Below are 23,470 nucleotides of genomic sequence, written 5' to 3'. Positions count from 1 at the left end.
ATAGATGATAGGCATTGACATTTTTATTGTTACTGATGAATTAGTTTTATTGTTACTGATGAATTTTACGTGGAAAGGGGGAAAAGAAGCCAGAGGTTAGGTTTTGGAAAAAAACGTAGCAGTGTCTCTTCTAATTAGGAAGGAGAGAAATAGGTGAGAATGGGCATGAATGCATGTGGATGTATAATAGACTATAAATCAAAATCCCCACCCCACAATACCTAATTGTGTAGAACAAGAAATCAATATGCATTAGGATTCCAAAGAACCTAGAAATACCTATTTTAAAGTTGCATTAAGATGGTACCCACCTGAAATTCCATCAGTATTCAAACAAAATTATTTATTTAAAGAAAATCCACTGTGTTGTTTGCGTTTCCAAGATATGACAAAGGATTTTTTTTTTTAATATTCTGTATGGAATACCATTAACATTGAAAGTTGCGCCCAAAGAACCTAGTGCAAGATTAAAACTGCTTTCAAGTCTTGTGATTTACACTAAGAATTAACCAAATATTGCTCAGTATGTTGGTATGTTTTAATATAAAAATATTTTTAATTCACATAGAGTAAACATTGCATAAGGAGATATGCCATGTTCCTCACTTACCCTGACACACCGATTTAAAATTGATCAAGAGTTCTAGGTCCAGACCAAACAGCAACAACAAAAGTTTACTAAACTTGTCCACTTGCTCTAAATTAAGCTCATAGTTAAAAAAAAAAAAATACTGTGAGGTCATCACACAAGATGACTGGCCAATTCAATTTTTAAATCAATCAAAAGGGTTTTTACATATTATTAAAAAAGCTTTGCAATCAGCCTACAGTGTTCAGTTTTGAATCAGCTTTGGTCTAAGTAATAGTTCCTAAAAAACATAAATGTAAATGTTTATCAACAAAAATAGCTGCTCAAAATAATTGCTGGTTAAATTTCATTCTTTCATACTTTATAACTATGTGTTCCAACTATTGCGGATATGCCAAAGATGAGATGATTTTAGTTTTCTTAGCTTGTCATGAAACTGCTTATGTTCAGAGGCCCCCTTTTTTTTTTTTTTCCGATTTTACAATCTAGTAGTTACTGATAGGCACAGGCAAATGCTTTCTTTGTTCATCAGACTTCTAATAATTTCCATTTGTGATAAATCTCCAATCTATCTATGTTTCTAATGGGATATCAATGAAAGATTCAATCGTACTGGAGGACATAATGAAAAGGGACTCAACCTTGAAAGAGCTACTTTTTGGTGATAATCAGGTATGTTTTCAATCAAACCTATCTTAAAGTTTTTCCTTCGCTAATCTTGATCCTTATTGCTCTTTAACTACAAATGTGACATTTGTTTTCCTTTCACCGATGCTGTAATTGTCTTTGGTAATTGTTAACAATGAGGATCTTGAAATAATACCCACTTAAAGTAAAACTGTTAAGGAAATGTAATAATTTACAATCAGATTATTCCAATTTCTCCTTAGGAATCTAAATTCATTCACTCAGTTAAACATATTTTTAAAATACCTCCTATAATAAGCAAGGCACTCTTCTGGGTAAACTGTATGAGAAATATCAAGATGTGTAAGCCTTTGCTTGAAAAGAGATGACAGTCTAGTATCTTCCAATATAGATGTTAAAAAGTGCTCACAGATTTAACTCCTTTGAGCATTTGCTATCAAATATACTTATTCACATGCTTAAAATTAAGTCATTTTCTTATGACATATATAATATTAACACATCACCTGTGGAAAGGTAATGTAGAACATTGCCTTGAAAGAGATTAGGCTCTAAATGTGAAAGAATACCTATAAAAAGTTCAGTACCCCAAACAGTAAACATATTTAAGCCAAAAGTTACAAACAAAATGTACAGCTACAAATAGACTTTAATGAAGATTCTAGTTCAAAAAAATTCTACCCACCAATGCATTAAATATAAATGCATTTTAATTAGCAACGTAGCTTTTAAAAAGTGTATAACTTATGAAAACACTTCATAAAAATTGTTTCCTGAAAAAGGTCTTCTCTCTAGAATTTCATATTAAGAAGAGGGAGATAGAAAGCTATACAAAAAAAGATAAATCCAAATGTCCCAGAAGAGTTTAGTCACAGCAAATTAAACAAAATTTTGAATGAAATAATAGTTTTTTTTTTAAAGATGTTTTTAGACCTTTTTTTTGTGGTTTTTAACAAGGTACCACACAAGGAAACAAGTCAACAGTATGCTGAAAAACATCTCCACGTTATCTATTTCTTTTAGTGGCATGGTAAAATTTTGCCCTTTCATAATTTCTATCACTTTAAATAATTCCTTCCTAAACAGAGGCCACAAGAAAATTAGTCTCACTGTCACATCTGTTTTTGAATCCTTAGGTAAAAGTAAGCAATTATCTTTCCTGTAATATTCCTTCTCCAAACTGTTACTTTGTTTCATCAAAGTGAGTAAGTAGGCTCAAATCCCATTTTTAGCCCAGACCTTTTTCAGTTGTACTTTATAGAAAATATATATCAAAGCATTAGCTTTGTGACGTAAAAATGTCTGCTACCTTTTGAATGTGATTTTTAGTAAAATCTTAGTTTCACTTTATAAACAACACAGGATATACTTTTATATTTGGCTTTCTCAGAGTAAAGGGATACGCTTTAGTTAAAGCTCATTTGCTCAACACTGGCTTGGAATTTAAAAGATGTTTTTACTTGATGTTGATTAAACTTTTGTAGCTGTAAGCTCATAGTTTTAACAGTTGGCTTGTCTCCTACGCTATTTCTGAGTAGGAGTGAAACACTACACTATTTCATTTGGATGATGTTGATATATATATGTAACCAAATATTAGAAAATTTCAAACTGACCTACTAACCATAAACTCTAATAATACTTGCATATTTTTGACTATCCCTTTTAATATAGTAAAATTTTCAATAACTATTGTTTGCAAATTATGTGAAAAATTAATTTTTGACAAAATTTTATTCATAGCATTAGGAAAATCATACTCAAAACACAGAAATAATCAGACTATATAACAACGCTGCATAGATAGTGGTATACAAGTTCCCTGACGCTAAGTGACTTCTTCCTAACTAGAACTGCTACTTTCAAGTCACAGGTAGAAAATGGTAGAGGCATTATTTCTTCTCTCTGAGGCTGGAAAAAATGGCTTTTATGGTGAGAGATTACACCGTTTAAACAGCAAAGATTAGAGTATCCTCCAATTTAAATCTATTCCTTTCATGTTATTTCTCAGAGATGAAAACTTAGAATGTTAGGATTATTAGAAAGGAATAGGAGGTAAATTACCTTTTAGGAGATAGCCTGATCTATGCCTGCTTTAATTAGATAAAACACTGAAGTTTTAAAAATTATAACCACACCATTATGCTTAACTGAAATTACCAGTATGAATACTTTTTTACATAATACATTACAGGCATACAAGAAAAAAAAAAATGACCGTTTCCAATCCTTTGACCTCAAATAGAAAAAAGTGTTACCACTAATGGAGATCTGAAAAATTGTTTTCATGACAGAGCATTAACTCTACAGAGATCAAAATTATTTCTCAATACTGAAAATAGCCTAAATCAATGACAAATGGCTACATTTCTTTCATAAAATTACATTTTGAAAGGGAAGACAATTTATTTGGGAAGAATTTGTAGCTGAAAACATTTTTATTAAGAAAACATTGTTACCCTGAGAAAGACTCTTAAAATTGCCAGTGCTTTCAGAGGCTCCCAGCAAGGCATGGAGGAGCAAGTTGTAGGCTCTAGCTTCTTACAGTTACCTTTATGAAGAATGTTTGTACCTAAACAGTGCTTTGGGCTTCTCTGCGATACTGGTAACAGGTCACAGCCAAGTGTCTAAATGTGATGTACGATAAGCAAATTTTACATACTCATTTTAAGCAGACTTCTTCCTTTTCCCTTTTCTGAGTGTGAGTCTGAAATTCTTCAAATGGTTTTGAACTCAAACCTATTATTCACAAAAATAATCTTCTGTAAGCAAACTGGTAGTTTTCTTATAACAGTAAACAAATTGTCTGGTTTACATTCTCTATGCCTAGAAAATAAGGCATTGATAATTCTTCATTGGCCACTGCAGGGCTGGGACAAGTCTTCTTTCTAATCAGAGGCATACGCAAACATTCCTCAAAGTGCATTGTTATTATTTTTTAACATCTCTTATGCATTGACAAAGTCAACATTTTGACTACTTTTAGTATAAAATGCTTACTCCCAACTCCTTACACATACCATAATTACTTGAGAAAAGACAAAATAAGATCAGCTACAGAAGTAGCAAGATATTTTTTACAAATAAAAATACAATATACAAAAAATGGCAAGTTAGTGATAAGTGGTAGAATAAACTCTCAATAATATTCCACTTTGGGTTCCAAATTAAGATTTGACGAGTTTGAAGCCTTGTCCTGTATCCAGCACAGCAGGAAGAAACCAACTCATTTTTAATCTTTTCAAGCATCTAAAACAAGTCTTGCAGATCCAAAAAAGGTTCAGACCACACAACCAGTTTGCCAGATGCACTAGTGGATATGTAATACGAGGAAAGTAGAGCATCCAGTGCTTGGCCACATCGCTTCCTGTTGGCAGGTGTAGTGTGTAGTCACTCCACCGTTTTGACACGCCATATATTGCTTTCACTGTGCGTCCCTTTTCAGTCCAGCAGATGTTATTAGTGGTGTTGCAGTTATACTCTACCCAGTCTTTTGTGAAGTCACCCAGCTGAGGTGGGTCAGCTTCTTCGATATCTATCGTCTTTGTCATCTCTGCTCCTTGCACTGCAATATACTGGTCGTTGATTTTTCTTACTTCTTTCACCCAAGGAGTGGAATTCTCACTGTCTAATATGATAATAAGTCGGGAACAGAAGGAACCATTCTTTTCTCGCCACCATTCTAAAAGTGTGTCAAGGCGTAGTATGTCGCCACCTGTGAACAAAAGAAAGTTCAGTAGAGCAAGAATTTAAGTGTCTTACTAACAATACTCTCTTGTCTTGAGTGTACTGTCTTTAAGTTTTTAAAGTTAAATATGTAAGAAAAAAAGAGGGTGCCTTCTTTTCAAAGTATCTTTTCAGAAGAATTTTCAGAAACAGAAAATAGACTTTCAACTTCAAGTAAAAACCAAACCAAAAAAACTAAAAAATCCAATCATCCTGTTTTTTACATTAAAGAGATATGCTATGATAAAATAAGAAAATTATTTAATAAAGGTAAATTTGGTAAAAAGAAATTATACAGCAAAGCTAATATTCTACATTGGGCAGCAAATTATGACTTGTCATATCTAGCCTGCCACAAGTTTTGCATGGCCTGAGAGATAAGAACTGATTTTACATTTTTAAATGGTGTAAAAAATTTTTTTGAGAAGTTTGTAATGTAAAAATTACAGGAAATTTAAATTTCATGTTTCTATAAATGTCTATGACTGCGTTTATTCTACAAAAAGCTAAGTATAGTTGCAAGAGGGATTTTATGGCCTACCAAGTCAAAAATACCTGATCCTTACAGAAAAAGTTTGCTTACCCCTGTTTTACATCTCTGATAAACTGTTAACTTATCCTCATATATGGTACCTACTACATAAAAAAGACTCTCCCTCCTAGTAACAAGAGTTTGGAACTGGTTTATTTTTAAATCCGTTTTATACCCCAAAACGACAAAGGATTAAAAAAAACATATACCAGAAATGTCTAAGGTAAAAATATTTCTGACCAAGAAAGCTGTCTTACAGCTACTCATTATACATTTTGTTCATATTGTATGGTTTTTTTTTTTTGCATTAAAATTTTAAATAACACTGTATTAAAATTTGATCATTTAATTTTTAGTAATCCATTAAATTTTGTGCCCTAGGCATCTGCCATTCTCACCTCACTCTAGTTCTGCCTCTGTCTCAAATGGTACACTAATCCAATCCTTCCAATTCCAGGAATTTATCCTAAGAAAGGGCAGGGATGTGGACAAAAATTACATATAAAGATCATCTTCCCACTGCTACCTCAGATAGTGTACAATATGAAACTGAGGGAATGGAAATAATTATAACCTTATGAGAGAGTTTTATCATAAATCATATTTATAAAGAAATTTTAATGACAAAATATCTATGATATTAGGAGAAAAAGCATGACATACAAGTGTATCTACAAAAATAAGAGCAATAGTTATCTTCTGGGTATTGGTATTTCAGGTGGGTTTTGTTATACTTTTTTGTATCTTCCAAAATTTTTACAGTTATTTTTATAATTAGAAGAAAGTTGTAATATGTTACAATTTACTAATACAAGCTCCAACAACCTAGCCCCAGAATAGGTATTCTACCAAGAGCAACCATCTTCTTTGTTAAACTATCAAAATGACAATACTAGAGAGACAGAAAATCTTTTAGAATTTGGATTCTATCAGTGATATGATCCATAAAAACAGAGTATATATCACATCCTTTATGAATGATAAATATTCTTTTATTCACCAGACTGTGACAATGTAAAATCTGTTTTTCACGTATTACTAATGTATTGCTTCACAGAGACCTCTCTAAGGTACCTTTTTAAAAGGATCAAGCTCACTTTTCATTATTTCCACTTTTATTAAACTTCTCTGGAGAGGACAACATAGATATAAGTGTTATTATACAAATTCCATCTGCCATAAAACATTGTCTAACTTGCCTTCTACAACTATTTCAATAAAGATTCTGTAGCACATGCTACACTAATTCTTATACACATGCTCTTTAGATATTGGCAAGAAATTTAAAGCAGCATTAAAGCCCTTTATACTAATTCTCTTGTCTTGTTTTGCTCTGCTTTCTCCTATGAAAAGGTTCTATGTCAAATTTGGCTTTTGGCCCAGATGTAAAGTACTTACATTTATCTCAGTAACATTTATCTGATGCTGTTTAAGTAATTGAGACTGTTTTTAAAGACTTTATCTGTGATAAACTGCTTTATAGGTTAAATAGATTGTTTAATTTGTCTCTCTTGTCATTACCAAGTTGTTTTTTACCCTCAAGCAGAGAGGCAAAGATACTAGGTTCCACATTATGAAGTCCTGTAAGTGTAAAAAGACTACATATTCTAAGAAGTACTGTGAGTAAAGATATGGGTTAAGGAGCACACACAGATTTTTTCTCACAGTGAGTTCTGGACCTACTCTTAACCTCAAGTAAAATCTAATCCTGATGCTTCCTATCTAAAGGTTTTAAGAAAAAATTTTTTTTAAAGAAAACTATTTATTAATAAATTCTCAGACTTAGCATGCACGCAGAGCTTAGAGTTCTTTGTCACTTAGACTGGAATAGAAAGCATTTTCTTCAGAGCAGGGGTGTTCAATAACATTTCTGAGAAAGAATCAACATCTGGGGCCGTTTCAGGCAGGCCAAGGGAAGGAACTGATTGGAAACAGGATCCATTCTCTGGGCCCGGTTTAACCTGCAAATGGGCCAGGCGCCTCAGGCCAGTGGGGAGGACATGGTTGCTGAGTTATGGGGCAAAGCCTGCCCCTCTTGGGGAAGGTAAGTCCTGTAAACATATGCTTTCTCCACTGTTTTACTTTTACAATACAGTGTCTCACAGAGAAAATTACACATACAGGAACAAATCTTCTTGGCTGATAGTAGAATTCTGTAATGGTCTACTTATGCCATCTTTATAATATTTTTTAATGCATAATATTGTAGAAGGTAACTACTAGACATTTATTTACCTAAACTATAACCCTATTTTAAAGTATCTTCATAAATTATTCTCAATTCACAGTGAAGGAAAACATAAGAACACTGACATTTATGCTACTGCTATTCATCTTGGTGTCTATTACATTTTCTAAGAAAAAATGACTATAAATATCAGTAAACTGAACATCTAGAGTTTATTTCCAAAGCCATCTTTTAAAAAATATTTGAGATAAATTTTTAAGAGTTAAGAAAAATACAAACTTTGGGGAAAATGTTTATATTAAGTAATAAATACTTCATGTAAACATAAGCTTGCATTTAAAGTTATTAGACCTAGAGACTGTCATACAAAGTGAATTAAGTCAGAAAAACAAAACTATGTATTAATGCATGTATGTGGAATCCAGGAAAATGGTAAGGATAAATTTATTTGCAAAGCAGAAATAGAGACACAAACAAAGAGGAAAAAAATGTATGGATACCAAGGGGGGACATAGGGGTGAGTGGGATGGACTGGGAGACTGGGATTGACATATCAAAACTACTGTGCATAAAGCAGATAACTAATGAGAACCAACTGTATGCTGAGGAAACTCTACTCAGTGCTCTGTGGTGACCTAAATGGGAAGTGAAGTGAAAGTCACACAGTCGTGTCTGACTCTTTGTGACCCCATAGACTATACAGTCCATGGAATTCTCCAGGTCAGAATACTGGAAAGGGTATCCCTTCTCCAGATCTTCCCAACCCAGGGATCAAACCCGCGTCTCCTACATTGCAGGCGGATTCTTTACCAGCTGAGCCACTAGGGAAGCCCAACCTAAATGGAAAGGAAATCCAAAAGAGAAGGGATAGAGGTATACTTAGAACTGATCTGCTTTGCTGTACAGTAGAAACTAACAACACGGTAAGGCAATTATACTCCAATAAAAAGAGAAAAGAAAATATACACACAGATAATCAAATGAAAGCACAGTGTCAGAGAATAGTATGGATTAGATTCTTTTTCTTCAGTGGAATTCTTTAAGTATTAACCAATTTAACCTTTGGAAATGAAGTATTTGTCTTGTAATGGAAAAGCTGCATTTCACTGTGAAGCTATAATTTGCCCCTGGCTGCTTTATTCTTCACTAAAGCATTCTCTAAGCTTTGTATGTTTAATATTTAGCATATAAAAAGAAACAGTATTTTAAAAAGTCTAGATATAGCAATGATCTCAAAGCCCATACCCAGATATGGTTTGTTTGGACTTGTTTGGGATAAGCTTGTCAGTTAGCATGTTCTCCCCACTGCCTCTCAGCCTTCTTATTTCAACCTGACACTCCAACCCACACATCTAGTATCACCAATAATGAAAAATTTTCCAGGTTAAGTCTAAGATAATAGCCACCACTGCTGATCTAATATCAATCATTTTTCTTATTGTTCCAATGAAACATGTTTGTTATTTATGTAGAGACAGTATGCTTTACTAACTATTCAAAAGTCAAGTCACTGGGTAGAATTCATTATTTCTCTTTACTACAATCATATGCTTAGGAAAAAACTATAATTCATGCAGTAATTGAATGAAATAGAAATTTAAAAAAATGAAGTTACTTTCTTATAAAAAATAATGAAGGATATATGCATGGCCACCAAAATTATGCCCATCCCCTTGCATTTGAGTTATTATAAGCATTTCAGTAGCAGTTTTCAAATAATCAATCCCTGCTTTTAGGTTTGAAATATATTTCTGTAAAAATGTTTGAATTGATTAAAACTTTTTCTCTTGGGCTCTGAAGTACACAGAATGCTATACTTTACCTGAATTTGAAATAGCATGCTGTAAATGTTTAAAAGTTACTTTATATGTTATCAAAAAGTCACAAGTTGAGTAAATGATTTTATAACCTTATGCTGAAGTAGTTTTAAGTTGACTAGTTTCTTTCATATTACAGTATTCCAAAAATGGGTGAACCATGCTAACAAAAGTTACCTTCTGAACTAGAACATGCCATTTCTGTGCCTTTGTGGTTTTTACCTTTGGCAGCAACATAGTACAGTGGCGGGGTGGGGTGATTTTAGGTGTCAGACAAATTCGGACTTGAATCGTGGTTCCAGCACTTAGGAATAGTATGACCATAGGTAAGTTATGTAACCACTTTTAGCTTTCATTTCATCCTTTGAAAAATAGAGGTGACAGTATCTCAAAGAATTTCAAGTGAAGATTAAATTTAATAATATGTATAAAGTACCAAGCACAGTAGCTATGCTTCAAACATGCTCAGTATTGGGGCTTCCCTAGTGGTTCAGATGGTAAACAATCTGCCTGCAATGCAGGAGACCTGGGTTCGATCCCTTATTAGTTTGACTTTACTCCTTCTAGATAGCCATTGACTTATTCAGTATTTGTTAGACCAAAAAATTCCAAAAGTCTATTTATAATAAAACCCTGTAAACCAATCTGGCACTAAATTAGTGAGAACATGATGGTTTGAAATCATGTGTACTTTAACCTTGAGTTTATTTGCTTTCTTCTGGAATTCTTGTATTGGCACTCTATCTCTGTCCTTCCATAATACTTCTCTCTATATTTTTCTGTGAATACCTTTTTCTACTTATATTTTATGACTATTTTATTGGGCTCATGGTATAAAACATCTAAAAAATTTTTAGAAAAAAAAGGGTATCATTAAGTCTAAATGAATTATTCCTAATCTAAAATAAGAAAATTACCCGTTTTGTCATGATTTATTCAATGATTTTATCCATCTACTACTTAAGGATCTCCTACTATTTGCCAGACTCTCTTCCAGCAGTAAGCAAGTTATCTCATAAAACAAAGCCTTCAATTTACAGAGTCTCCTCTCTAGTTGGGAAGATCAACAAACAAATTTACATCTAAATCTCATTTCTCCCTTGGCAAGGAGGTTAAACATTACCCCTTCTATTTTCAGATGAGAGAACTGAAATGGAGAGCGTTATCTGCCTCAAACAGCAGCATTGCTGGGGCAAATTAGGACAGAGCTAAGGTCTCCTGACCTAAACACTACTCCAACCACATCATATCACCTGCTGCTTAAAATTATGGTATGCTTTCTAACAAGTACAATTGAACATGTGCAGAACTATTGAAATCAGCATCTATAATCTTAAAGACTTAGAAGTAGTAGTCAAATAAGTTAATCGGCTTCTGAAAAATGTAACTATTTAATAATTCTGAAAATAGTTTAAAGAGAAACTATAAGTCTCACATCAAGCAGTCAGATTTTTTTTTTCTTCCAATCAACACAAAACGTAATTTTCGAAACCTTTAGAGGTCACTAAAATTATGCTAAAGAAGTATGCCAGAGAAAAAGGTAAACAAAACAGTCATATGTATACTTGGTAAACTATAAAATGGAAAATTGAGAATCTGGAAACATTGTTTCAGTGTAAAGGACAGATTTCCACAAATAGGTGTATCTTCACAATAGTGAAATTGCCAGAGGTGGACTTACCTGCAAGAGCCCACTCTCCTGTACCATGGGTGTGCCCACTGTAATATAAAACATATGTATCATGCCTAGGCCCATCCACAGTCCGAAGTTCAAGGAAAGCTTTCAGTTTGGAATGTAGAGTATCAAAAGACAGTCCACTTGTAGAATAGTCACACCCATAGGTCTCAATCATATGATATGCAAAAAATCTTTGGATAGCATTGAGCATGCCAGTAGACCTCAAATTTAACTCCTGTACATGTTCTGGTGGAAGAAGTGTTGGCTGACCATCAGGACTGAAAAAGGAGGAAAAAACCCATCATTTTGGTGTTCATGAAGTGTTCATTCTATGTCACATTCCTATTTTTCATTTATAATAATTTATCTAAGACTCCTAAGTTATTAATAACTAAATGGCATAATCTTTTTTTAAAAAACCCATCTTTTCTAAATTTTCCACAGTGCTAAGAATTATGCTTGGAAAATTAAAGCCTAGTTTCTAAAAATTATACCTCTTATCATTAAGATCTGGTGCTCTGTGACAACCTACAGGGGTGGGATGGGAGGCTGTCACAGAGGGAGGTTCTAGAGGAAAGAAATATATGTATACTGATGATTGACTCACGGTGTTGTACAGCAGATACCAACACAACATTGTAAACCAATTATCCTCCATGTAAAAAATAAATAAAACTGAAAGCTGGGAGGATATCTCCAAATGTGGATTGTACTACTCTTCATTTTTTTACCAAGAATTTGGCATCTTCTTACCAAATGAGATATTAAACAAGACTTTAAAAAGCAAGACTGTACTAACTTTATCCCCAAAATGTTTCAAGAACACTGGATTGGGGACAATAATGAAAGCACTTTTTTTCTTGAGAAAAAACACAGTATGGAAACAGTATTTTAAATTAATTTCCATATTGAAAAATAGTCATTATAAAGTGTTCAAGTTTTACTAACTTGAGGTACACAAATGACAGAACAACTTACCTTTTAATAAATGACATTTTAAAACAATGATTATAATTTAGGTCATTGCCTTATACTACTGAACACTAACTGAAGACAGGCTTGATCCTGGAATACATGTAAAATGGTACGTTGGTAAAGATGATAAACCAGTTCTTAAAACTAGCAGGATCAAATGAATATTCAGGGAGAAAAAAAATCATCACTCCTACCCAGAAACTGGATTTCTAAATAGGAATTTTGAAAACTACATTTGCTCCGTGTATTTATCCATACTATTCTAATAATTCTACAAAAGCTTCATTAAAAAACAAAACATTTTGTCCCATATTTTATCATTTAACAGCCACAAAACGGTAAAAGAGTAAACAATGCATAATCAAAAATTACAATAAAAATCTGTGCAAATTACTACTTTCACATATTCTTCCTAAAGAGTTGTCACATCTTACTTTATGGTATCTTTTGAAATATATTTCTTTTACTTCTCATAAGAATCTTCACCTTATTTATCAAATCTTTAATATGGAGGAAAATATTTACTACAAATAGTCAACTTTGTGGTTTTATGTCAAATATTTAAAATCCAATAAAAACTTTATGTTCAGTTTTCTCCCACCTCTGCCAAAGAAAATATGATGCCTACTTTGTCAGCATAATTCATTACTGGCAAGGAAGTATTTTTTTTTTTCCTACTTCAAAGGTACTTAAACTATAAAAGAAAAACTAAAATTTAGTAATGATTATAAATTGAAACAGATTAGCCACATATTGGAGTCAAAATTATTTTAATAAAACTGCCATGAGATATTTGATTTTATTGCGAATGTCTCTGAATTCCTGGTATTTTTACTACATTTTCAAATAGATAGTATTTTTACATTCATATTCTCACTACCTCTTCATGACATTCCTCTCTCTGCAATTTAAATTAAGACACTGAGGTTCAGAGACGTTATGATTTGCCTAAAGGAACACAGAACTAGAATTTAGGATGCTCAGGTCCCGTGTACATTCTATTACACTTCACCATGTGGTTTCACATTTCCTTAAACAAGATATTCCTAAGAAAATGGAATAACTTTACAAAGAAAATCTACTTATATTTTTATGATTTTTAGCTAGAACATACTCTAATCACGTTTACCAAAAACAAAACTTTAATGAACCCTTAAGATTACTACTCAAAGTAAAGGTTTTTAAACATTTGGGATAAATGAAAAAAATGCAAGAGTATTATATTTTGAGACTGTTATAGCTTTGAAAAAATGAGCTATCATCTTATATTCATACAAATACTAGAAGAATGTTAAGAGTCAAGGTGCTATGACTAATTACACTAGGTTACTGTACCTGCAAAAGTTGGTGGGAATCACAATAGCATATCCAACAGATGTTCCTCCTAAACAGCTACCCAGTTCATGGAAGAGGCCATGAGCCATAGATTCCAAAGGCAAAACAATCAGAAACATGCTCAAGAAGATCCCATTTGTTGGCTAAAAAAAATTTAGAACAGTATGTTTACCATACCATGTGGGATTAAACTTATGTATATGTGTATTCATATATATTTATAAATCCATATTTATTCATTTTTTGCCCCTACTTCCAAAAAGAATTAAAAGGATAAAGATCTAAAATCCATTATAAGCTGAAAGACACAAGTAAGAACACATGGATAAACAATAGAGCCTAAATTTATCTATAAGCTCCTGGACACCATGGTAAAACAAACATAATATGCATATTGTATTTTTAAAGTTTGTCAAATAATATCCCAAACTAAAAACATATATAATATACATATATGTAACATCTTTAATATGACAGAGAAAAAAGCCAGAAAACAAATCCTTTCCTGTTACTACCACATGCTTTAAATCATTTTTCAAATAACACACTCATTTATCAGAGTGTAGAAAGGGTCTTTTTTCCCCGTGTGAAAAGTCCAGAAATTAAGAGAAAAATTTAAAATGTAAACTCCTTAAAACTATAAAAATGAATTCCATTCTTAAACTTATAATACAGCTTTCCTTTGAAAATATCTAGACTCTTTGTAACTAAATCAAAACTAAAATATATTTATCTGTACATTAAGGACATTTAAGCAGCCTAAAAACAATGGAAAAAGGGGGGCAGGCAAAGTATTAAGAGAAGGCAGATTTAGGTAGTATTTGCAATTAAAATAAAAAAGGACACATTTAAATGAAAAGAAAATGAAAGGATGAGTCACTCAATACCAACCTGCATTCTTACAATAAGGATGGTATTTCACATTCTCTGTGCTGCTACTGCACGTATTGCACAGTTAGGCGTGTATGTGCATGAATGAATACACATTTTCCAACACTAACAAGTGGTTCATTTGGTCAGAATTTTAGTAAAAAAAAAAGTTGAATCCCATAATGGAAAAATGGATATAATGCCCTATTTTTGGTACACTGGTGGTGGTGGTGTCGCTAAGTCATGTCTGACTCTCAAGACCCCATGGACTGGAGCTCGCCCAGGCTCCTCTGTCCATGGGATTTCCCAGGTAAGAATACTGGAGTGGGTTGCCATTTCCTTCTGCAGGGGATCTTCCCCACCCAAGGATTGAACCCATGTCTCCTGCATTGCAGGCAGTCTCCTGCATTGCAAGTGGATTCTTTACTGCTACCAGGGAAGCCCACTTTTGGTATATTCTGTGTTATCAATTACATAAATAATACAGTACATGCTCAATTTAGAAACAATAGAAAAAGATATGATTAGATTCATTCTGAGTACCATTACCATACACAGCTAACTATTTAAAATATGTTCAAACTTCATGCAATATATGTAATCACAAATATTTAGTCTTTTACCAAAGTGGGATGATATATAATGTTCTGCAAACTGTCCAATATACTATAAGCTTATTAATGTAATTCTAAATCATTTGTAAATACCAAATGGCATTACTATTATATTTATGAAATTTTAATTAGATGATTTCCTATTTGTGTATTTAGATTCCTTATATTTTTCCTCTGTGATAAACAAAACCAGAGTAAGTATTGAGTTCTCTGATGATTATATTAAATATCTTTGATCATTTGAGTTCAACTTTGGTGAAATATTTTGCCATGGGGCTGTCTGTTAATGATTCACAGTTTTGTTTTGCTATCAATATAAGTGTAATGTACTAATGTTGTGTCTTGCTAAATCTTCTCCATCTACCTAAAGGTCAAGAAGGTATTTTACATTATCCTCTAAAGGTTTTGTTTTTTTTGCACTTTGCTTTTAGGTCCATAATCCAAATATAGTTGATTGTTATAAGAACAGTTCAAGTTTTTTATATGAGCACTCAACTATTTACCAATTACTGAAAATCTCAACCATTCCACATTTCTGTACTATTTTTGTCATAAATCAGGCATTCTGATACCTGCTTTTTCACTCTTATGTTCCATTGGCCTATCTACTTTTGCCCACATTTCCTCCTTTCTTTCTGGGACTCCAGTAAAACACAAATGAGATTTCTCTGTATCTTCTATGAGTCTTATCCTTCTGTACAGTATTTCCTCTCTTTTTCCTCTTCAAGCTTCTACTTTCATAGCCTTCTCTGAACTATATTTTCCAGCTCACTAATCTCACTTCTCATTTGTCTAATCTGTTAAACTTGTACACTGAGTGAATTTCAGGTATTTTATTTTCTGATTCAAAAACATGTCTAAAAAGAAAAAAAAAAAGCCTGTCCAGTTATTTTTCAAATCTGCCTTGTTGCTTTTTTATATTAATAGCTTCTAGCTTCCCACTATTATTTACTATCTTTGCTTTTGTTTTTCAACTTGCTAAATATGTATGATGGCTTTCTGTGTTTGATAATTCCAATAAACCAAGACATTTTGGTCTGCTTATTGTCTGCTGGTTCTGTTGCTCCTTGCTCTTGATGCCATGTGAGTGAGTGAGAGAGAGAGGGGGAGAGAGAGAGAATCTGGTTATATTTATGAGTTGAACACTGTATGCAAAAAAAAATACTATATGACTAATTTCAGACCTAGGATAATTATACCTTCTCCAAGAGGATTTCTGTTTCTTCTAGGGAGCTGTGGGCATTAACAGTTTATATATCTTAATCCAGGTTGTATCACTAACAGGATACAGTATCAGGATGCAAATTCATTAGAGGATGTAATGTATTTATTAAAAAATACATTTCTACTATAAACACCAACTTCTTCTTATACAACTTACGTCCAAGAGAATTTACATACTTTTTATACTTAGGTTACTAACTATATCAGTGAGAAAATCACTCTTTTATGACATAGCTTACAATTTGGATGCAACAATTCTCACAACTATTACTACAGCAATTTCAATGGCTGTTTTTAAACATTACTTGTTTAACTCTTAGGTTTAATAGGTATCTACAAATATTGATAATTTCATCATTTTCTTTTCAATTTCTATACCTTCTATTGCATATATTGTTCCATTATAATGGGAAATACTTTGATCAATTAAACCCTTATCCACATAAAAGTGGATGGGGAACTTTTAGATACAGACGGCTAACTGTACTACACCATAAATGTAAGGGACTCCAGCAACTGCAAATTTTGGTATTCAGAGGAGGTACTGGAATCAATCCATTGTAGATACCTAAGGATCACTGTACGTTCAAATTATGTCAGCCATTTACTTAAAATAATTACTGGTTGGCGGGGGGGTAAAAATGGTGGAGGAGTAGGACAGGAAGCTCACCTTCCCCAACAAAAACACTAAAAACACATCTATGAGTGGAATGACCGACACAGAACATCTACCGAAAGCCAGCAGAAGACCTCATTCTCAAAGGGCAAAAAAACCTCCATGTAACTGGGTAGGACAAAAGGAAAAAAGAAACAGACGAAGCCTGCACCCAGGGAGGAGCCATGGAGGCAAGTTTCCCACACCCTGGGCAGTCCCCCACTGGCAGGGAGATCAGCCTATATGGAGCGGAGCTTCAGAGGCTAGGCGTAGAGCACAGCGTTTGAGTAGGGCAAAACAGAGTAACGTGAACAGAAGGTTGGCACTGCCACCCTGCACTCCCCCGCCTAAGATGCTCATATGTTAGTGAACCTGGGGGCTAGGCACTAAAGTACAGGCTTCAGAGGTCAGACCCAGGGAGAGGACCAGGGTTGGCTGCATGGAGACAGCCTGAAGAGGCTGCACGGTAGCAACAGAGCAGGTACTCAGAAGAAGCTGGGGCTGACGAGAGATACCAAGTGCCATTGTTGAGGGGGTGCATGGGAAGAGGGCTGAGAGCACCGTAAGAGCTCCTTTCCCTGTGACCATTCAGCAACAGGACAATGCCCACAGGAGTTCTGGGGGCAGGCGCAAGTCATTGCGGCCATCCTAGGCCCCAGAAGTGGCTATGAACTGCCACTCCAAGACCTAACAGCAGGTGCCAAGGACTGCCACCACTCTTCTGGGAGTGTGGACAGCATCTGCCCACAGGAGACCCAGAGCAGTGCCAAGCCCTGCCCCTGCTGTCCCAGGAGTGTGCAGACAGCTGCCACCCCCAAGAGACCCAAGAGCAGGTGTCGAAGACTGCCCCCTCATGTGTGCACAAGGACCTCTGAACCCACACACCACATATCAAGGGATAACTGCCAGCATGCACTGAGGAAAGAGACAGATAGCATCCAAACTAAAGCAGCCCCTTGACTCTGGAAAAGATGGCAGAGTAGAAAGACATGAGCTCGCCTCTTCTCATGAAGGGGCTTCCTTGGTGTCTCAGATGATAAAGATCCTGCCTGCAATGTACAAGGCCAGGGCCTGATTCCTGGGTTGGAAAGATCCCCTGGAGAAGGGAATGGCTATCCACTCCAGTATTCATGCCTGGAGAACATCACGGACAGAGAAGTCTAGCAAGCAACAGCCCACAGGGTTGCAAAGAGTTGGGCACGACTGAGCGACTAACACTTTCACGTCTCATGAAAACACCAAAATCACAACTGCTGAACAATCATCTACAAAAACACTGCTAAGTCGCTTCAGTCATGTCTGACTCTGTGCGACCCCATAGATGGCAGCCCACCAGGCTCCCCCATCTCCGGGATTCTCCAGGCAAGAACACTGGAGTGGGTTGTCATTTCCTTCTCCAATGCATGAAAGTGAAAAGTGAAAGTGAAGTCGCTCAGTCGTGTCCGACTCTTAGCGACCCCATAGATGGCAGCCCACCAGGCTCCTCCATCCATGGGATTTTCCAGGCAACAGTACTGGAGTGGGGTGCCATTGCCTTCTCCGACAAAAACACTGGAACCTACCATAAAAGATATTTTAAAATCAAGTCAAGGCCTTGCTCACCAAAGCTTGGTCTCTCCATGTCATTCTTCCCCTTAACTTCCAGCTGAGTCTCCATCTGGAGCGCGGATATCCTCTGAGACCATTTATTTGCCTGGGCTTCTAAGACCCACTCGAGAAGGTGTCTAAGGTGGGGCACCTTCCGCTATTCGAGAGGGTGCCTGCGGCCTCCGTGGTCAGAGCTAACCTGGTGTCACGGGTTATATTGATTTTCGCGTCAAGCTACTCAGCTTCTTTTCTCCACTGAAACTGAGCTATCCTCATTCTATTATTCTTTATATCTTTGAGGAATAAATAAATAAATAGTGGAATACCCTGGATCAGCCGGGGCTGGACCTCGGCAATTCTTAATTATATTCTAATTGGCATTGTGGCCCTTTTCAAGTTAATTCCCAAATGCTTTTGACATTATCCAAATTGTCTTTGACAGCTTTCTTTGCTTTCTGATCCAATAATTGATGAAACAACATAAATAAATGGTTTTAATTATTTATGACAAGTTAACTGCCTGATTGTGGCCCTAAATTACCATTTAGATAGACTTTGTGTAACAGGATGTAAACACTACCCTTGCCTTCAGTCTATGGAATGCTAAGCTGACACACAGGCAGTCAAAGCTTCCTTTAATTCAATATCTCACTAATTTATGGCTTTACAGAAAAACAAACAGCCAGTTCATGACTTCACCTACAAAAGAAGCATTTATACTTATCTGAACATGCATTTTAAATAAGATGAAGTGGAATTTCTTCCTTCTTTAATTAAAATAAATAAATTTATATTAAAAAATATGTATCTGAAACTACCAAATATTTGCATATTTTAAATAGGTGATTAAAAAAACAAAAAAAAACAACCTTCTCTCCATATTGTTGAAGGAAGAAGGTGCTGGGACCACCGATAAGACTTGGTTTAAGTCTGCCAGACTGACTTGACTTCTTTATATCCTGCTGCATCAGAGGCCATGCTCTCCTTTTTTTGTTGTTTCTTCTTTCCTGCAGTCTTTAGTGTCTTGGTTAACCACCCCAGTCCTAGTAGATTTCCATTGTTTTGAAGCTTTATTCTTTCTTGTTGCCTTTTGTTTTTGGCTTAGTTTCAACATTGGAAGGGACAGGTTTGGCTATAATCTGTGAATCTCCTCTTGGCCTCTTTCCTTATTGCCTCTTCAGCTAAACTGACCCTCTTAGAAATCTAGATGGTGGCTTCAATGGGGAAGATGTATGGCTGGGTGCCCAGGGGTCTTAGCAAAGCTGGGGTACTTTGCTGCTGCCAATTCCATAGCCTGAACTCCAGGGGCCCAAGATGGGAGCAATGGGAGAACCAGATGAAATTGGATGAGAAGTCTGCCCATCATTTTAATTTAATATCAGGAATCTATCTATCTATCATTGTCTATCTCTGTCGTCTACTTATCAAGTCAAAAAGATGGTGGAGTAGAAGGACGTGCACTCATCTTCTCCTCCAAGAACACCAAAATCACAACTAGCTGCTGAACAATCATCGACAGGAGAATGTTAGAACCCACCAAAAAAAGATACTCCACATCCAAGGGCAAAGGAGAAGTTGCAGCAAGACAGCAGGAGGGGTGCAGTCATGTTTAAAATCAACCTTCATACCCGTCAGAGACGCCTGGAGGGCAAAAAGCAAACCTTGTGTGCATCAAGGTGCAGGGAAAGGAACAGCAATCCCCACAAGAGACTGAGCCAGACCTGCCTGTGACTGAGGGTCTCCTGTGGAGGCATGGGTCAGCAGTGGCCTGCTGTGGGGTCAGGGACACTGACAGCAGCAGTCCTAGGAGGTGTGGTGTGTGGCATAAATCCTTTGGAGGAGGCTGCCACTGCATGCTAAGTCACTTCTGTCATATCCAACTCTTTGTTACCCTATGGACTGTAGCCCTCCAGACTTCTCTGTTCATGGGATTCTTCAGGCAAGAATACTGGAGTGGGTTGCCATTTCCTCCTCCAGGGAAAATTCCCAACCCAGGGACTGAATCCACATCTCTTAAGTCTCTTGCATTGGCAGGCAGGTCCTTAACCACTAGCGCCATCCCCCACCTGGGAAGAGCTGCCAGGTAGGCAATACACAAACTAGAGAACAATTATACCAAAGAAGTTCTCGTGCTGCTATAAAAGTTCTAGGTTCCACAACAGACTTCCCAACCTGGGGTTCAGCAAAGGGACTGAGAATCCTCAAGGAATTTGACTTTGAAGGCCAGTGGGATTTGATTACAGAACTTCCACAGGACTGGGGAAACACAGACTCTTGGAGGGCACAAACAAAACCTTGTGTGCACCAGGACCCAGGAGAAAGGAGCAGTAACCCCACAAGAGACCGATCCAGACTTGCCTGTGCGTGTCCAGGAGTCTCTGCTGGAGACGTGGGTTGACTGAGGCCTGCCGCGGGGTCAGGGACACTGATGGCAGCAGTCCTGGGAGGCGCACCGTGTGGCCTATGCCTTCTAAAGGAGGTCGCCATTACCACCATTACCCCTACCACAGATTAAGGCCAAACTACAGGCAGGGAAAAGTGCCTGGATATCTGTAGGTGGCAGGAGACGTCTATAAGGCCACCCCTTTCACCCCCACTCTCCCGCCTCCTCCCCCTTCTTTCAACCTGGCTTCCTTTCCTCCTTTGAAATCTTTGATGTTAGTACTTGGATCTGAAGTTCTCTGTCTCTATAGGAGGTTTTCTGAGAGACTGTATTCTTGTATTTAAGGGCTTCTCTGGTGGTGCAGAGGTTAAAGCGTCTGCCTGCAATGTGGGAGACCTGGGTTCGATCCCTGGGTCGGGAAGATCCCCTGGAGAAGGAAATGGCAATCCACTCCAGTATTCTTGCCTGAAGAATCCCATGGACGGAGGAGCTTGGTGGGCTACAGTCCACGGGTCGCAAAGAATCGGACACAACTGAGCGACTTCACTTTCACTTACAGGCAGGGAGCACAGCCCCACCTATGAGCAGAAAACTGGATTAAAGACTTACTGAGCAGGGCCTTGCCCACCAGAGGAAGATCTTCACTTTCACTTACAGGCAGGGAGCACAGCCCCACCTATGAGCAGAAAACTGGATTAAAGACTTACTGAGCAGGGCCTTGCCCACCAGAGGAAGATCCAGTTTTCTCCACAGCAAGTCCCTCCCATCAGGAAGTTTGCACAGGCCTTTTACCCACATCTATCAGAGGGTAGACAGAATGAAAACCAAAATCCCAGAAAACTAAACAAAATGATCACATGGATCACAGCTTTGTTAACTTAATCAAACTATGAGCCATACAGTGTAGGACCACCCAAGACTGATGGAGAGGTCTGACAAAACGTGGTCCACTGGAGGAGGGAATGGCAAATCACTTCAGCATTCTTATCTTGAGAACCCCAAGAACAGTATGAAAAGGCAAAAAGATATGGCACTGAAAGATAAACCCCCCAGGTCAGTAGGTGTCCAATATGCTACCAGAGAAGAGTAGAAGAATAGCTCCAGAAGGAATGAAGAGGCTGAGCCAAACCAGAAACGAAGCCCAGTGGTGGATATGTCTGGTGGTGAAAGTAAAGAACAATAGTGCATAGGAACCTGGAATGTTAGGTCCATGAATCAAGGTGAATTGGAAGTAGTCAACTTGCCAACAGGAGATGGCAAGAGTGAACATCGACAATTTAGCAATCATTGTACTAAAATGGATGGAAATGGGTGAATTTCATTCAGATGACTATTATATCTACTACTGTGGGCAAAAATCCATTAGAAGAAATGGAGTAGCCTGCACAGTCAACAAATGAGTTCATAATGCAGTACTGCGTGCACTCTCAAAAATGACAGGAAAATCTCAGTTCGTTTCCAAGGCAAACCAATCAATATTACAGTAATCCAAGTTTATGCCCCAACCACTAATGCTGAAGAAGCTGAAGTTGAACGGTTCTATGATGACCTACAAGACTTGCTAGAACACACATACACACACACAAAAGATGTCCTTTTCATCATAGAAGACTGGAATGCAAAAGCCGGAAGTCAAGAGATACGTGGAATAACAGGCAAGTTTAGTCTTGGAGTACAAAATGAAGCAGGGTACAGGCTAACAGAGCTCTGCCAAGAGAATGCATGGGTCATAGCAAACACCCTCTTCCAACAACACAACAGAAGACTCTACACATGGACATCACCAGATGGTCAATACTGAAATTAGACTGATTATATTCTTTGCAGCCTAGGTGGAGGAGCTCTATACAGTTAGCAAAAACAAGATCAGGAGCTTACTGTGGCTCAGATCATGGCTCAGATCCATATTGCAAAATTCAGGCTTAAACTGAAGAAAATAGGGAAAACCACTAGGCCATTCAGTTATAAGCTAAATCAGATCCCTTATCATTATATAGTAGAAGTGACAAATAGATGCAAGGGATTAGACCTGATATATGAGTGCCAGAAGACCTATGGACAGAGGTTTGCAACAGCATAAATGAGGCAGTGACTGAAATCACCCCCAAGAAAAAATGCAACAAGGCAAAACCATTGTCTGACAAGGCCTTACAAATAGCTAAGAAAAGAAGAGAAACAAAGGCAAAGGAGAAAAGGAAAGATAAACCCATATGAATGTAGAGTTACAAAGAATAGCAAGGAAAGCTAAGAAAACCATCTTAAGTGAAGAATGCAAAGAAACAGGAAAACAATAGAATGGGAAGGACTAGAAATCGATTCAAGAAAATTAGAGATACCAAGAGAATATTTAATGCAAAGATGGGCACAATAAAGGACAGAAAGAGTATGGGACCTAACAGAAGCAGAAGATATTAACAATAAGTGGCAAGAATATACAGGCTGCTACTGCTAAGTCGCTTCAGTTGTGTCCGACTCTTAGCGACCCCATGGACTGCGGCCTACCAGGCTCCTCCGTCCATGGGATTTTCCAGGCAAGAGTGCTGGAGTGGGGTGCCATTGCCTTCTCCGAGAATACACAGGACAACTATACAAAAAAAGATCTTAATGACTCAGATAAACACAAAGGTGTGATCACACATCTAGAGCCAA

The 23,470-nt window shown here is 36.6% G+C and overlaps 1 protein-coding gene across 4 annotated transcripts in view; it reads right to left on the bottom strand.

The window, feature by feature from the left end:
* Positions 1-328: 328 nt before the first annotated feature.
* Positions 329-23,470, bottom strand: part of TMEM168 (transmembrane protein 168) — a 62,416-nt gene continuing 39,274 nt past the window's right edge. For 3 of the 4 annotated variants that reach the window (XM_061414089.1, XM_061414088.1, XM_061414087.1), the window contains 3 exons: positions 13,489-13,631; positions 11,182-11,456; positions 329-4,952 (listed from right to left, as the gene is read on the bottom strand). In XM_061414089.1, the coding sequence (XP_061270073.1) occupies positions 4,405-4,952; positions 11,182-11,456; positions 13,489-13,631 (966 nt within the window). In that variant the 3' untranslated portion in view covers positions 329-4,404. The remainder of the gene's footprint in view (positions 4,953-11,181; positions 11,457-13,488; positions 13,632-23,470) is intronic. The other variant, XM_061414090.1, reaches the window with a different exon arrangement.

This window comes from Bos javanicus, chromosome 4 (genome assembly GCF_032452875.1).
Source record: "Bos javanicus breed banteng chromosome 4, ARS-OSU_banteng_1.0, whole genome shotgun sequence".
Taxonomy (NCBI): Eukaryota; Metazoa; Chordata; class Mammalia; order Artiodactyla; family Bovidae; genus Bos; species Bos javanicus.
The sequence above is the reverse complement of the archived record's forward strand: the minus strand, read 5'-3'. Positions and strand labels throughout refer to the sequence as shown.